General features: G+C 56.5%; 2 protein-coding genes across 10 annotated transcripts in view; one reads left to right on the top strand and one right to left on the bottom strand.

The window, feature by feature from the left end:
• Window positions 1-1,682, top strand: part of ATG7 (autophagy related 7) — a 258,483-nt gene extending 256,801 nt beyond the window's left edge. For all 3 annotated transcript variants that reach the window (XM_046641431.1, XM_046641447.1, XM_046641438.1), the window contains exon 19: window positions 1,391-1,682. In XM_046641431.1, the coding sequence (XP_046497387.1) occupies window positions 1,391-1,423 (33 nt within the window). In that variant the 3' untranslated portion in view covers window positions 1,424-1,682. The remainder of the gene's footprint in view (window positions 1-1,390) is intronic.
• Window positions 1,683-2,846: 1,164 nt separating this feature from the next.
• VGLL4 (vestigial like family member 4) overlaps window positions 2,847-13,349 on the bottom strand; it is a 142,396-nt gene continuing 131,893 nt past the window's right edge. For all 7 annotated transcript variants that reach the window (XM_046641524.1, XM_046641526.1, XM_046641528.1 and 4 more), the window contains 3 exons: window positions 10,536-10,758; window positions 6,083-6,206; window positions 2,847-5,658 (listed from right to left, as the gene is read on the bottom strand). In XM_046641524.1, the coding sequence (XP_046497480.1) occupies window positions 5,387-5,658; window positions 6,083-6,206; window positions 10,536-10,758 (619 nt within the window). In that variant the 3' untranslated portion in view covers window positions 2,847-5,386. The remainder of the gene's footprint in view (window positions 5,659-6,082; window positions 6,207-10,535; window positions 10,759-13,349) is intronic.

The raw sequence follows: 13,349 nt of genomic DNA, 5'->3' as shown, positions 1-13,349 counted from the left end.
GGGGGGGGGGGGGGGGGGGGGGGGGGGGGGGGGGGGGGGGCGATGGGCCCAGGGCAGGGCCTGCCTGGCCACACTCAGGTTGCTGGACCCCAGACCTGGCTTCTTGCACCCCATTCCTGCTTCTGCAGGCTTTGCAACCCCCTCCTAATGTTCTGGGGCAGTAGGTGTATGTAGACGTGGGGGGGCTGTGTGTGAAAGGCTTACCCACCACCAGCCCGGGCAGCTGGGGTCCTCAGGAGGGGAAATTTCCTTCTCTATTTATTTTCCACATCCTTGACTTTGAAAGCCAAGCTGGTGTTGATATTTACCTTGGCCAGGCCTCCCCGTCTCCCTGGGCCAGCCTCATGTAAACACAATGTTCCTTCTCTCAGCTCCGCTAGTGTTGAGGTGGCCTTTTGCAACCAATTCTAGGAATTTTGAAAGTCTGAAGGCATAAGTTCAGGGACCAGCCCCCCAGGGAGCTCAGGGTGAGAGGAGCCCCGGGGGCCTCCGTGCTGGCCTTAGGCTCCCTCCTGGGGATTCATGCTGATGGCCACAGAGCCAGGCCTGTCCGGGCCGCTGGGCAGGGCCTCCCCTCACACTCACTCACCCCTCTTCACTGCAACGCTGTGGGGAGGCCTGTTCGCCCCATATTCCGGCCCCCCACTCTCGCCCTGGGTCAGACTCAGAAGTCTCAGGCTCCCTGAGGGAACACACTGAGGGCCAGAGACAGAATCTGGCCATCTCCACTGTCCTGCCCCAGGCCCCCCCAGGGCTGGTGGGGAGAGGGCTTACTCTCAGGGACGGCCAGCTCTGTAGCATTTTCCCGGGCACGTGGTCCTTAGTCCAGTTGGCACCTGGACCACGACTCATGTGGACAAGGGAGCAGTCGGCCTGGGGGTGGGAGCCTGCTGAGGCGGAAGTGTGCGCGCAGGCAGGCTGGACCCCCTTCAGCAAGTGCACAAGCCAGAGCCCTGCCCACAGGGAGGGTGGATGGACAGTAGGAAGGAGGTGATTAAAGAGACAAGATGATCTGGGGTAGTGTCAGTGCTACAGAAACAAGAGTGAGCAGGGGCTGGCTGGGGAAGGGGTGGCCGCTCTGCGGTGGCCGCTGGAGAGGTGAGGAGGCATTCACGCACCCCAGTCCAATTCCCAGCTCAGCCCCTGGTTGGCTCGCTTACCAGAGAGGCCTTGGGCAAGTGGCTTCACTTCTCTGTGACTTGGTTTCATTATACAAGAAATGGAGGTGTCAGTCCCTCAGTGACAAGGGAGTTCTGAGGCACAGAGCGTGTCATCTGCACGTGGGGCCGTTGTTTATTTTGCTTGTTATCACACCTGTACAGCTCTGAGACAGCATCGGTGGGCAGCACTGGGCAAGGGAACACTGAATGTCTCCCCCTTCTCCACGCAGATCTGGGACATGAGCGACGATGAGACCGTCTGACCCGGCCTGCCCTCGCAGGGCCGACATCTCGCTGGCTGTCTGCTGAGGAGCTCGCAGCGCCTGGAGCAGGACTGCCACACCCAGGACCGGCAATTCTGGGCCCTGTGCCCTCCAACTTTTCTGGTCCCCTCCTCTCCATACCTTGAGGACTGGGCCCTCCCTCCACTGCCCAGGACCATCTGATGTTCTCCATTTCTCATGATTCATGAGCCCACCAGTTCTGAGCTAAATAATAACCTTGGCTTTGGCGTTGTCGTTTATCTGGGATTTGGTTCCCTCCTCGAGCAGTTCTTATTTCTTGTCACAAGTGTTTGTTTGGTGTCAAGCTCCCAGGATCCCTCCTGCCTTGGCTCCCTTGCAGGGTGGCATTGAGAACAGGGAGGAGTTGGCCCAACAAAGACCAGGAGGAGAAGTGAGAAACCAGGTCCTTCCAGCAGCCATTGTGGGAGGCAGCACCAGCGTGCCCAGGCTGCACTGCGAACCCCAGAGGGCCCCCTGGGCACTGAGGAGGGCTGAGGCCCTTGTGAGCTCTCCATCAGCCTGGCCTGCCGGAGAGGGAGGGAAGGAGAGCTGAGCTTTGTGCGGGAAAGAAGGGACCATACTCCTCCCAGCCAACCCAGAGCTCCGCCCAGGGCAGAGTCGGCTGCCCAGACAGCTCTGCCACCTCTCGGCCTGTCCTCAGCTGTGGGCACAGCCTCGATGCCTCCCTGCTCAGGGGAGGAGAGAAGTTGCTGCTGCTGCCTTGAGCTGGCAGAAGAGCCCAGAGACAGGTCTCAGAGCCAGATCCTGGCAACTGCCCAGGTGGGGCCCCTCCTGCCCGTGGCCACCTGCAGCCCAGAGAAGCTTCAGACCTCACACCAGAGCCCGCTCTCCCGCAGCCAGGCAAGGGCTGCTTCCTCTCCCACCCGAGGGTCCGCCCTGTGGGTGGCCTAGAGGCCCTGACTCCATGTGGGCTGGCTGGCCATGTACCTCTGCCTTGGTCTGTGGCCAGGTGTCCATCGGACGGTGGGAGGGTTCAGACAGGCTCTGCCACAGGTCCCTCAGGCTGGCTGTCCTCCTTATCTGGGGGTTGCACGTCGGAACATCGAGAGAGCTGGGTGTGGAAGCCCAGGAGAGGGAGCCGCCCTTTCCACACTTTTATTTTACGCCTATGGTGTCATCTTTCGTCTCAGACCTGGGACCAAAGTCAGAATGGAGCCTGAGGCTGACTCTTACAAGAGCAGGATTTCTGTTGGTTAGGTTTTAAGTGACGTTCTCATTGAGAGTTAACATTACAATTTTCCAGCCTCTGGGGGGCTTAAATAGGGGCGCCACCATACGCAGGTGTAGGGCCGCGGAGCCCACCCCACCCTGCCTGGGGCCTCGTGACAAAGGCCCCACCCAGCCTGGCCCTGTCACTCTAGGACCCAGTGGTCACACAGTCTGTGGTTTAAGAGCACTTTATTATTGTTCTTAAGGCTACTTTTAAGTACAAAAAAAAGATGGCCTGCCAAACCTTTTTTTTTCTTCTTCTTCCAGGAAAAACAGGCCACAGAGAATGGTATATTACAGATTTACAAACATGGAGAGAACGGTCAGAACGCCCTGCCGACGGTGCGGCTCTGTGAACAACCTCACTGCTCCTCCCGAGGCCGGGGCGGTCGCGCCCAGGGAAACGTCAGGTTTGCCGCTTCCCCGTCTGCCCGAGGCCCCCTCCAGGGTACGGCCTATCCCAGATAGGTCGGCGCACCAGGGGCCCGGCCGGCAGCGCCACCGCCTCCCGAAGCGCTGACGTCGTTGGCTGACGGAGGCGTCCCGGGAGCCCGTTCTTCACAGAGCCCACCAGCAGTGGGGGTGTTTCCTGTGGCGACGCTCAGTAGCCTGTAGCAATAACAAACTAGTGGCTATTAAGGCAGATGCAGTGTCCTCATAGAATAACTGTGTTCCTGCACTTTCACAGACAAATCTACGACAAAAAAAGATCAACTTTTTTTTTCCAAACAAAAAAAAATATGAATGATTACAATAGGAAAGGGAAAAATTAAATAGCTACATATCATTAACAAATTAATTGTTCAAAAAATACCTACAAATTTCTCTGTACATTCTTTACGCACAGCGTAATGATGGTCTTAAAGTTACCTATATAAAAAAAGTGTTCTCAACGATTTCTTCTACAGAAAATATAGGGGCCTGAATGCGGACGCCTGGAAGCCCAGTTAAGTGGGAGTGAAATGTGTGCAGGGCAAGAGGAGAAGGGCTTTTCTTTCGCCTTTTGAAAGACCCGCGGCCACCCGGTGGCCACAAAAAGAGCCAATCCTTTGACCTTTTCACCCGGTGCCAATTTTCAAAATGAACCAGCTAACCTGTACTTTTCTCCTACTGAAAACCAGCCTCGAGGGTTCCCTTGAGTCCACAATGCCTTGCAGGTGAGGTGGTCACACCTGCGTCACCTGGCCAGGTGACCTCTTAAGCCTTCCGGTGGGCGAGGCTGGAATGGAGCGCAGTGAGGGGCAGGGCTAGAAACGTGCGTTTACCACGAGGAGCAGCTGTTGAACATCCACAGCTGTGTCTGTCATGCTTGCTTCTTCACCTAATCTCTAGTTAGTAGCTATTACTATAGCAAACGATAATAAATGCAGTAATAACTGTATAAAGTCAGAGGAATGTATACTGCCTTGGCCCCAGCGTACGAGGAAGCATACAAAATACCGTATCACAGATTGTCAGTAATCTGCTGTTCAGCCAAGAGAGTTTAAAGGGAGCAGTTTCTGCATCGAGGGAAGTTGGAAGACACAAATCCCAACTCCCCTGGGAGCTAGTAATAAGCAGACAGGGATGCAGACAATAAATGATGTCAGCCTGCAGCGAAAACTCCAGCATCCTACACGCGGCTGACCGACCACTCAACTGCCCGTCCCAGGGCCCGCCCGCGGCTGGCGGCCCCGGTGCGCGGGAGTCAGGTGAATATCAAATACACATCTTAGAGCACAACTGTACCAGCAGTGAGTATATCTAGGACTGTAACTGACAAAAATAAACTAATTCTGACAAGAAGCTAGTAAGTATTAAGGGTTTCGTTTACTGTCTATACAATTAATAGAAACCAGCTATTTTTCTCCATTAAAACATGCGTCACGTTGAAAGCACTATGGGATCCTCGCCTCAGCTCTAGTCTAACAAACTGCAGTGTTTAGAGAAGGTAAAATGCCCGTGGTTGGTGGAGTCTGCAGTCCAGTTGCAAGCACCTGAAATCTAGAGAGAAAGACCTATAACCTGTATGAGACTTCCCCTTCCAAAGCTGTTTTGTCTAAATTAAAAACAACAACAACAACACAACACACAAATGGTCAGAAATGTCATCCTTAAACCCTTTGTTTTCAGCAGTTTGCCCTCAGAGTGCTAGCCTCTCACGTCAAGTTGTCAGGCCGGCAACTTCAGTCCTCCTCCATAGTGCAAATCAGACACGACAGTTCTCTGCTCTCTTCAAGTAGACACACACACACACACACACACACACCAGCGCGCACACGCACGGGCTGCACCGAACACGCAATGGAAGCTGAGCCACGCACACCCTGGTCTCGAGAAGCAAATTAAAAAGCACAAAGCGTTTGGGTCACCAATGTCATGGCTTGTGACTGAGAAAGCGTGCCGTGGAGTCCTGGCCCCTGTCCGGGCAGCAGACCTGCATCAGAGGTTTTCTTTGGTAACCGAGGCAGGAAGTTAGGATGCTACATGGGACCGATGTTCCCCACGCAGTTCCCACTGTCATGTTTGAGGGCCCCCGTGTACGAATACCAAGCAAGTACAAAAACAGAACAGAAACCCCAACGACATGGTTTTTGCGAATAAACCATCCCTTCCCATCCCCCCACCCCACCCCCATGATTTTTTTTGTTTTTTTCCGTTTTTTAAGCACTGACTGTTCAAAGCTCAGGCAAACCATGCAGATCGACATCTTGTTCGAGGGCGGTGCTCCCTTCACGAAACCACAGAAGGGGAGTGGCTGTGGCTGACCATGTGGGCAGAGGGGCTTGCCGGCTGGCCCCTGCGTGAGGCGGACTCAGGGCTGCTGGACGCACCATCCTTGGCTGCCTTGATCTGAAGCCACGTGTCACCCAGGGCTTTGGCAAAGTGGTCGTCCACGGAGCCTGTGATGGACACCGAGTTGGGCGCAGGCTCAGGCTCCTTGTAGTTCTTGCCCAGGCTCCTGCGGAAGTGCTCCTCCACCACGGGGTCACAGGTGGTGGTGGCTGCGGGGGAGCAGGACAATGGTCAGGTCAGGCTCTGGGAACAGAGGGCCCGCCCCCACCCAGCCTAGCTGGGAACTTGGGCAGGTCACTTCCCTGAGCCTGGAACATGCCCACGTGCCTGCTGCCCTGGGCTAGCTACAGGTTCAGAGAGAGAATGAGATCTCGTCGTCTCCCCCAACTAGAGTGAGATCCTGGAAGTAAAGGCCCACATGTTTCTTCCTTCTGTCCCACCCAAGCCAGGCACAATGCTCAAAAAGTACATATGTGCTCAGAAAACCACGTTCTCAAGTTCAGTAAGAGAAAAGCTCCAGGGCTTAGTTGTTCTGTCCACAGCATGAGACAGAAGGCAGGCAAACTCTACCTGAAGTCACGGTGAAGGAGGAAGCCTGAGCCCCGGCCCGCCCCACGGCCCAGGGACACTTACAGCTCGGAGCCCTCCGGTAGCTGGCTGGCCCGGCCGCCATGCAGCCGCTGTGCGCGATGGGGCAGTGGGAAAGGTTGCAGTTCCGAGCGCTGGCGGAGGCGCAGGTGATCACGGAGGGCCGGTTCTGGGGAGAGGAGGAGAGCCGGCGTCAGCTCAGGCTCGAGGACACAGACGAGCAGCAGTTCTGCTTCCTCAGGCCCGCAGGCGACCCCAGCCCTTATTCCTGCCAGAGCTGAGGCAAGACCACCCTCTCTGCGCCCCTCCTACACCACCAACGGGCACCCGTCATGCCCAGGAGAACCAATGCCACCAGCCATCTCGGGGCCTGAAGCCCCCTGCTGGGTCCCAGCTCCTCCATGCAGGGCCTGGAGGCGAGGTGGACCTGGGGTGAATGCCGGCTCTCCACTCACTGGGCAGCGCCTTGGGCAAGGGCCCTCACCACACTGAGTGTCCGTTTCTCCTCGTGTGAAACAGGAGGAATAGCACCTGAAGAGGGGGTGGGAGGACTGCCTGAGATGACATGTGGGGAGCCCGGCCCTGGGGGCGTGTTGGGGTTCCCCTCTGCAGGGGCTGCTCAGGCCGTGCTGGGAGGACAGCCTGCAGCATGGAGCCCACCTCTTTTGAAGGGTCTGTTTGATCCCAGAGTCTGTGATCCCTCCGTCCCCTCTCTTGGGCACATGCCTTCCATCCACGAGGTGGGGCTCAGGCAGCCATGTTCATAAGTGACCCTGCCCCCTGGCCCGGCTGCAAGTCTGACTCGGGCTTGGGGCCGCCTCAGTCAGAGACTCAGGTTAGTCTCAGGAGCTCTGGGACAGCCACGCCAGGCTGGCCGTGCGGGCGGAGCAGCAGAGAGAGGAGCGGACGCAGAGACCCGGCTGGGCGCAGAGCCGGGGAGGAAGGAGTCCTGCCTCCTCTCCCGCTCTCCCAGCGGGGCCGGCCCTTCCTTCCTGAGCTGCCCCGCCGTCCTCCCAGTAAAACTCCCTTCCTTTGTGCTCACCCCAGCTCAGGTTGGTCCCTCTTTCTTGCAAGCAGAGATCCCACCAACACGAACATCGGAAAGTGGGGACATGTTTGGGGGAGAGGGTCACGGAAGGTGAAGAAATGCAGTGTCATGGAATGCATTTAGGGAAGCTCAGACCGAAGCATAAAGTCAAAGTCCAGCCTTTCTGTCAGCAGCATCCAAAGGGAAGAAAGGCCACTCTCCCTAGCGAGGGACCAGCAGGCAGGACGACTGACTAACGTGGGGACGCTGGGAAGAGATTCCAACACCACCTGTGGTTTTAGGTCATCTCCAGGACACCTCCTGACACCCACGGAAGTGCACATGAACAGCACCTAAGGCCCAGCCCAGGCTGCAGGGTGGCCCGGCTGAGCTCTCAAGGGACACACCAAACCTCCCTCCTCTTCCGAGCTGGGGTCCCAGCATCTCACTCCCGACTCTGGCTGAGCGCAAGCTGGGCTCCAGGGCCACAAACCCACCTAGAGCAGGCCTCTCGCTTCCAGACGGAGGGTGCTGGTGAGCTCACAGGGCCCAACACCCCTCCCCCGACGCCCTTGTTTTCCAGACAAGGGAAATGAAGGCCAGAAACAAGTAACCTACTGGAGGTTACACGGCAAATCAGTGTCAGGGCCAGAATGGAAGTCTGTCACTCATGCTCCACCCAGCCCCTGCCCCACCCATGCTGGTGGCACGTGGAGCCAAGGCTGCCCACAGGAAAGAGCCCCCGTGTGAGGGCAACCCTGACATTCACTGTCCCTCGGGTTTTTAACATTCAGTCTTACCCTGTCTTCTCTCATTTGCTGTTGCCCTCGAGCCACCCTCTTGATATCTTTTGTTTCTTTCTTTAGAAAACCCTAGACCCTCAAAGATGCCATCACAAAAATATGAAATGGGGTGACTTTCTGCAACGTATCCAGAGCTGCCTCTCTGGGAACTTCCCTCTCCCAGTTCCCAGATACCCGAGTCACATTTTCCCCTGCACAGAGGAAGGCTTCCACCGCCCGCCCGGCACAGCCCACCCGCCTGCCAACACGGAGCTTTGCTGTTGTGCCAAGAAGCCCCCTCCACATCCTCATTTCCCTTGCTCTGAGCTGCGGGATGACACCCACACTTCCCCACAATGGCCACCCTGACAGCAGTGGCCCAACAAATGAAACAGAACTCCCAGAAACCGGTGGATGCCTCAGAGCTGTTGGAGAACAGGGGCTGTCCCATTCCTGTGTCCTCAGCAAAGCTCCTGGCAGAGAACTCAGTCCATAGCAGAAGCTCAGATCATAGTGGACCGTCCAGGTCACACCATGCAGACGCAGGGCGGAGCTGGACGCACGGTTACTATGTGAGTAAAACACACGCTGATCGCAGCTGAGGGGAGGGGAGCAAGCTGACAACCTTCTCGTCACCTCCAACCCCAACCGTCAATTAAAGCCTAGCTCAGTGGCCGCCACACTGGGGAAGACGGAGCCATTGCACCTGTCCCAGGGAGGCGGTTGGCTTGTTCTACGGACACTGGCTTTATTCTCAGTTCTGCCCAGGTATCCCATAAGAACGCAGGTGGGAATTCAAGGTTGTCACTTAGAAAGCCTGCTCAACAGCCCCAGAGCACGTCCCATGGCTGGGGACGCCCTTGCTGGAGTGGGCACATTTTACGGCAGGGTTGGGGAGCTCGTGGTAAAGAAAGCCAGGTCCCTCTGTCCAGCAGTACACTTTTCACAAAGTAACTCTGACCAGAAACCAGCCAGAAGCCCCTCAAAAACCTTGCAAGGTCATGGAAATCCATGATCCAAGAAAACAGGAAAGCCTCCTAGGAGCTAAGGGCTGGGCAGGGCCCACCCTGTTCTTCCGGGTAGAGAGGGAGGGGCAGAGAGGGCTCTGGGAGTTTCTCGCCCCAGGCCACCACGGGCTCAGAGGTGACACGTCCATGTGGAGTCTCACCCTGCCTCCTCTCCAAGGAACACTCGGGCAGTGGCAGTAGCCAGAGGGCTGAATTCCCTGGATCCTGGAAATGAAGTCCGTCCATGCTTCAGTCGCCTCTGCTGCCCACAAGGGCAGCCTCCTCCTCACACATACTTCCCTGACTAGACTGCGAGCGCCTTCCAGGCCGGCCCTGTGTCGGGCCCACACAGCTCCGCATCCCCAGAGCTGACAGAGTGCCTGGGGTGAGCAGCGCCGGTCACCGGTCAGTGAGTGAATGGCGGTGATAACCGGGCCCCAGGTTCTATCAGAGTAAGTGGCCATCCATTGATACTTAGTAGTCGAAATACTGTAGTTATTTGATGACATGTCTCCCCTCCAGACCTGAACTGTGAGGCCCTGAGAACAGACTAGAGCCTGTATCTTACTTCACTGGCCTCTAGCACACATCATTGTACGCAGCAGGTGTCTGCACAGTTTTGTTAGATGAACAAAGGAAACAAACAGGATCATGATGTCTGGCTCCAAGGTAGAGTAAACCACTGCTCATCAGCCTCACGGGGCTTCACAGGCGCCAGTACAACCTCCCCAGCATCCAGGGCCTGCCCGCAGCCAGTCAGGACAGACCAGATCAGAGGCCAGCACCAGGCGCTGCCGGCTGGGCCGGGGCGCAGCTGTGCCAGGCAGAGCAGCTGTCAGGGGCCTGGGACAGGCAGGCAGACAGGTGTGTCCGAGGTGTGCTGCAGGCATGCAGGGGCACGCCCGGAAGCTGAGCCCGCGCCTCCAGCAGCACACAGCATCTCTCACGGCAGAGCCCCTTCCTCTGCTCGCTGTCTGTCCATCTGTCGTAAGCAAAGTTGACCGAGGACCTGTTGGGTCCCAGGTCCCAGAGGTTCCAAGAGAAAAGTCACGGGCTCACGCAGTGATTCCAAACCTCCATGCTAATGCCGCCTTTTATTATACAGTTCCCTGGGAACCCCCTTTTTAAAGGAACATTGTTTTTTCTATCAAGTAAACTAATCACTTAATTTCCTTATTTTCCTTTAATAAAAAATACCCCTATCTGCCAAGCACAGGTTTCTGACCAGCATGGGGCAATAACCACTGTGACCAGTGACTTTATAGGATTCCAGCCCAAAGCAAAGCAACCTGATATTTACCTGCATCTGTGTGACCTCACAACAGGTAACCGCAGGGTTCCCGTTTGGATCATTAAGTTGACCCCGACAGAGGCGGGACTGCTGCTAACACACCTCGTCTAGACCCAGCCCGCCCGTGCGAAGAAACGGGGCCCTGGAGCATCTGCTCCAAGGCCACCAGTGCCGAGCGGCGAGGCCCAGGCAGGTCAGGCGGGAACCGAAATGCGAGGCGGCATTTGGTAAAGGGAACCCTGCTCCTGTCACCACCGCCCCTTGTTCCAAGCAGAGAACCAAGGACCCAGCCTCTCTCACCCCTTCCCCGCGGCCTCGTCTCAGCGCTCCCCACCCAGCCCTCAGGGCCCACCATCAGCCACCAGCCCGACCCTACTGGACAAAGCCGTACCTGCTGCCGCTCCACCGGGGTCAGTGTGGGCGAGATGCCGGCTGGCCGGCTGGCGTCCATGCTGTTCTTGGTCAGTGCAAGGGGCTGCTCCATGCTGAGGCTGGGGAGGGACGTGTACAGGTGGTTGCCATGCAGGCTCATGGTGGGGGCCACGGCACGCTCGATGGGGCTGCGGCTCCGCTCCCGGGGGTCTTTTCGGCAGTCTCCATTGGCAGTCTTGTTCCTAAAAAAGGAATGAACACTCAGATGGGGTACCTGGCATCCTCTGAATGATGAAGGGGGTCCCGACCACATGCTAGGCGCCTCGCGCTGATTATTTCACTTAATTCGCCTCCTCGCTGTGGGTAAAGATTACATCATTATCATCCCCATTTTTCCAAGGCTCAGGTCACAGAGCTCGGCAGTAAGCTGAGGAGCCAGGACGCTACCCCAGCACAGTGTGACCCCACAGCCCCTGGCTGCCAGGAGGAAGCACCCTCCCCAGGGTCTGAGGGCAGCTCTGTAGGGCCGTGCAGACAGACGGCAGCCTGTCCCACGCACAGCCACGTGCTGTCTGAGTACTTCATAACAAGCTCCGCCCGCTCAGAGCCTAGAGCACTAACCGCCGTGCTCGCGGCCAGCTTGGTTCGACACGGATCTGCTCTTCAGAAGAATGAAGACAGCGGTGATGGTCCAAGGTCACCGAATGCCTCCTGTGTGCCGGGCCTGCCCTAAGACTGCACCTCCCTACAGCACTGAGGAGGAGATGCCCTAACTACCTCTCTCCAGACGAGAGGACTGAGACGCAGAGCGGCCGTGTCCCTGGCCAGGAAGCGGGGGCATTTGCTCTGGCTCCGAGTGTGCTCAGGCTTGTCTGCCTGGAGAACAGAGAGCCAGCATGCAGCTCCTCCATCCAGAATACACCAGAGAGTGACCTGCTTCAGGAAGGGCCAGCAACTCGCACACACGAGGGCCTCGGCTGTACGCTCAGCACGTGGGAGGTGCTGTGGGGAACACGGCCGGAGTGTAAACACCGCCCCCTCGCCCCACAATCTGACACCGCCCATCTGAAGGCAGCAGCATCTGTCACGTCTATCAGAGAATGACATGGCACAGGTATGGGAAGGCACAGCCATGAACACCGTTACAGGCTCAGCCCCGGCCCCTCCCCCTCCCTGGTTATTCCAGGGGTTCTTTCTGGAATAAGGGGCCTTTGGTCTCAGCCCCTTAAATCCGCCATGTTCTCTGCTGCCAGAACAATCTTTTTTTCATAACGAATGAGCAAGTCTTTTAACTACAAATGTGGTAGATAATGATTTCTGTGACTTTTCTTTAAGAAATGCAAATTATTCTCAGAGTCCACAAGTAGTCATCCTCTTGCCTCAGCAGACAGCCTGTTTATAGCAGAGAAGCCTGGCTCGTGCACCAAGAAAGACACCCGGAGAAAGATGGCCTGCCTCGACTGGCTGAATACGAGAAAATATAATGTAGTACTCGATATACATACACACACACACACGTATGGGTGTGTGTGACAGGCATGCCTTTTAAATGGTAGGTTCACATGCAGTTGTAAGAAATAGTACAGAGGGGCTGGCCTGGTGGCATAGTGATTAAGTTCATGTGCTCCACTTTGGTGGCCCAGGGTTTGTGGGTTTGGATCCTGAGTGCCGACCTATACACCACTCATCAACCCATGCTTGTGGCAGCACAGATGTTAGCTCAGGGCCACTCTTCCTCACCAAAAAAGGGGAAATAATACAAAAAGATCCTGGGTACCCCTCACCCAGTTTCCCCCAATGGCAACATCTTATAAAACTACAGTATAATATAGCACCACCAGACTGTTGACACTGAGATGATCCGCTGATCTTATTCAGATTTCCTGTTTCACTTGTATTCATTTCAGCACGATCTGTTTTATAAAGCAGACCCAACCACATCAAACCCTCAGTTATAATTTTCAGCAGCTCAGCACCATCCTCATTGGCTTCCTAGGCCCTTCCCACTCCAGCCCCATCCACCCTCCTGCCCTCATCCCTGCCTCCACGCCCCTAAACACTGGGCTCTGTAGATACAACAGTCTACTTACTTGCCTCTCCTCAGATCAGATGCACCACTTTATGCCTCTGTTCCTGCTACACACACATACACCCCCACTGCCAACTGTGGCTGCAGCATTACGGGCTGTGCTCTGATCCCACAGCACCCCATGCAAACCATCACAGCACTGTCAACGAGTTCTTCATCTATGCCCTCTCCCCGCCCCGGGGCTTCTGAGAGTGCACAGAGCCCTGCTCATCAGCACCCTCGGTGCCTAGCACACTGCCCAGCATGGCAGGCCCACAGTGATGTGACTGAGTGAAGAGAGACAGTACATGGAAGACCGAACAAGGAAAGGCAGGCACCGTGGACGTGGAACCATGGAAGGGCAGAACAGGTGGAGAGGTGAAGAGCCGAGAGTCAGTTGGAGGGGCGTTCACACCCTCCAGGTGGTGATGTGCCACAATCAATACGCCGCTAGGGGCTCAGTGGAAAGACCCGAGGTGTGTCAAGTCTTGCAAGCCCCCAGTGCAGGCCGTGGTTCTGCCGCACCGCCTCCAGGGCAGGCCACTGAGCCTGGTGCCCTCGTCTACCGCGTGGCTGTGTGCAATCCACCTCAGAGGGCTGAAATGAGGGCTGAACGTTATACAAACATAGACAGCGGGCCAGCTCCGTGCAGGTGATGGGTGAACTTCAGTGGGACCAAATCAGCTCCAAGCTCAGCTTATGGATCACAGGGTAACTAACTGCAGAAGGCACAGCTTTCAAGTTATGGGTGTCTCCCCCCTTTCA

Source organism: Equus quagga, chromosome 1, assembly GCF_021613505.1.
Source record: "Equus quagga isolate Etosha38 chromosome 1, UCLA_HA_Equagga_1.0, whole genome shotgun sequence".
In the NCBI taxonomy this organism is placed as follows: domain Eukaryota; kingdom Metazoa; phylum Chordata; class Mammalia; order Perissodactyla; family Equidae; genus Equus; species Equus quagga.
The sequence above is the reverse complement of the archived record's forward strand: the minus strand, read 5'-3'. Positions and strand labels throughout refer to the sequence as shown.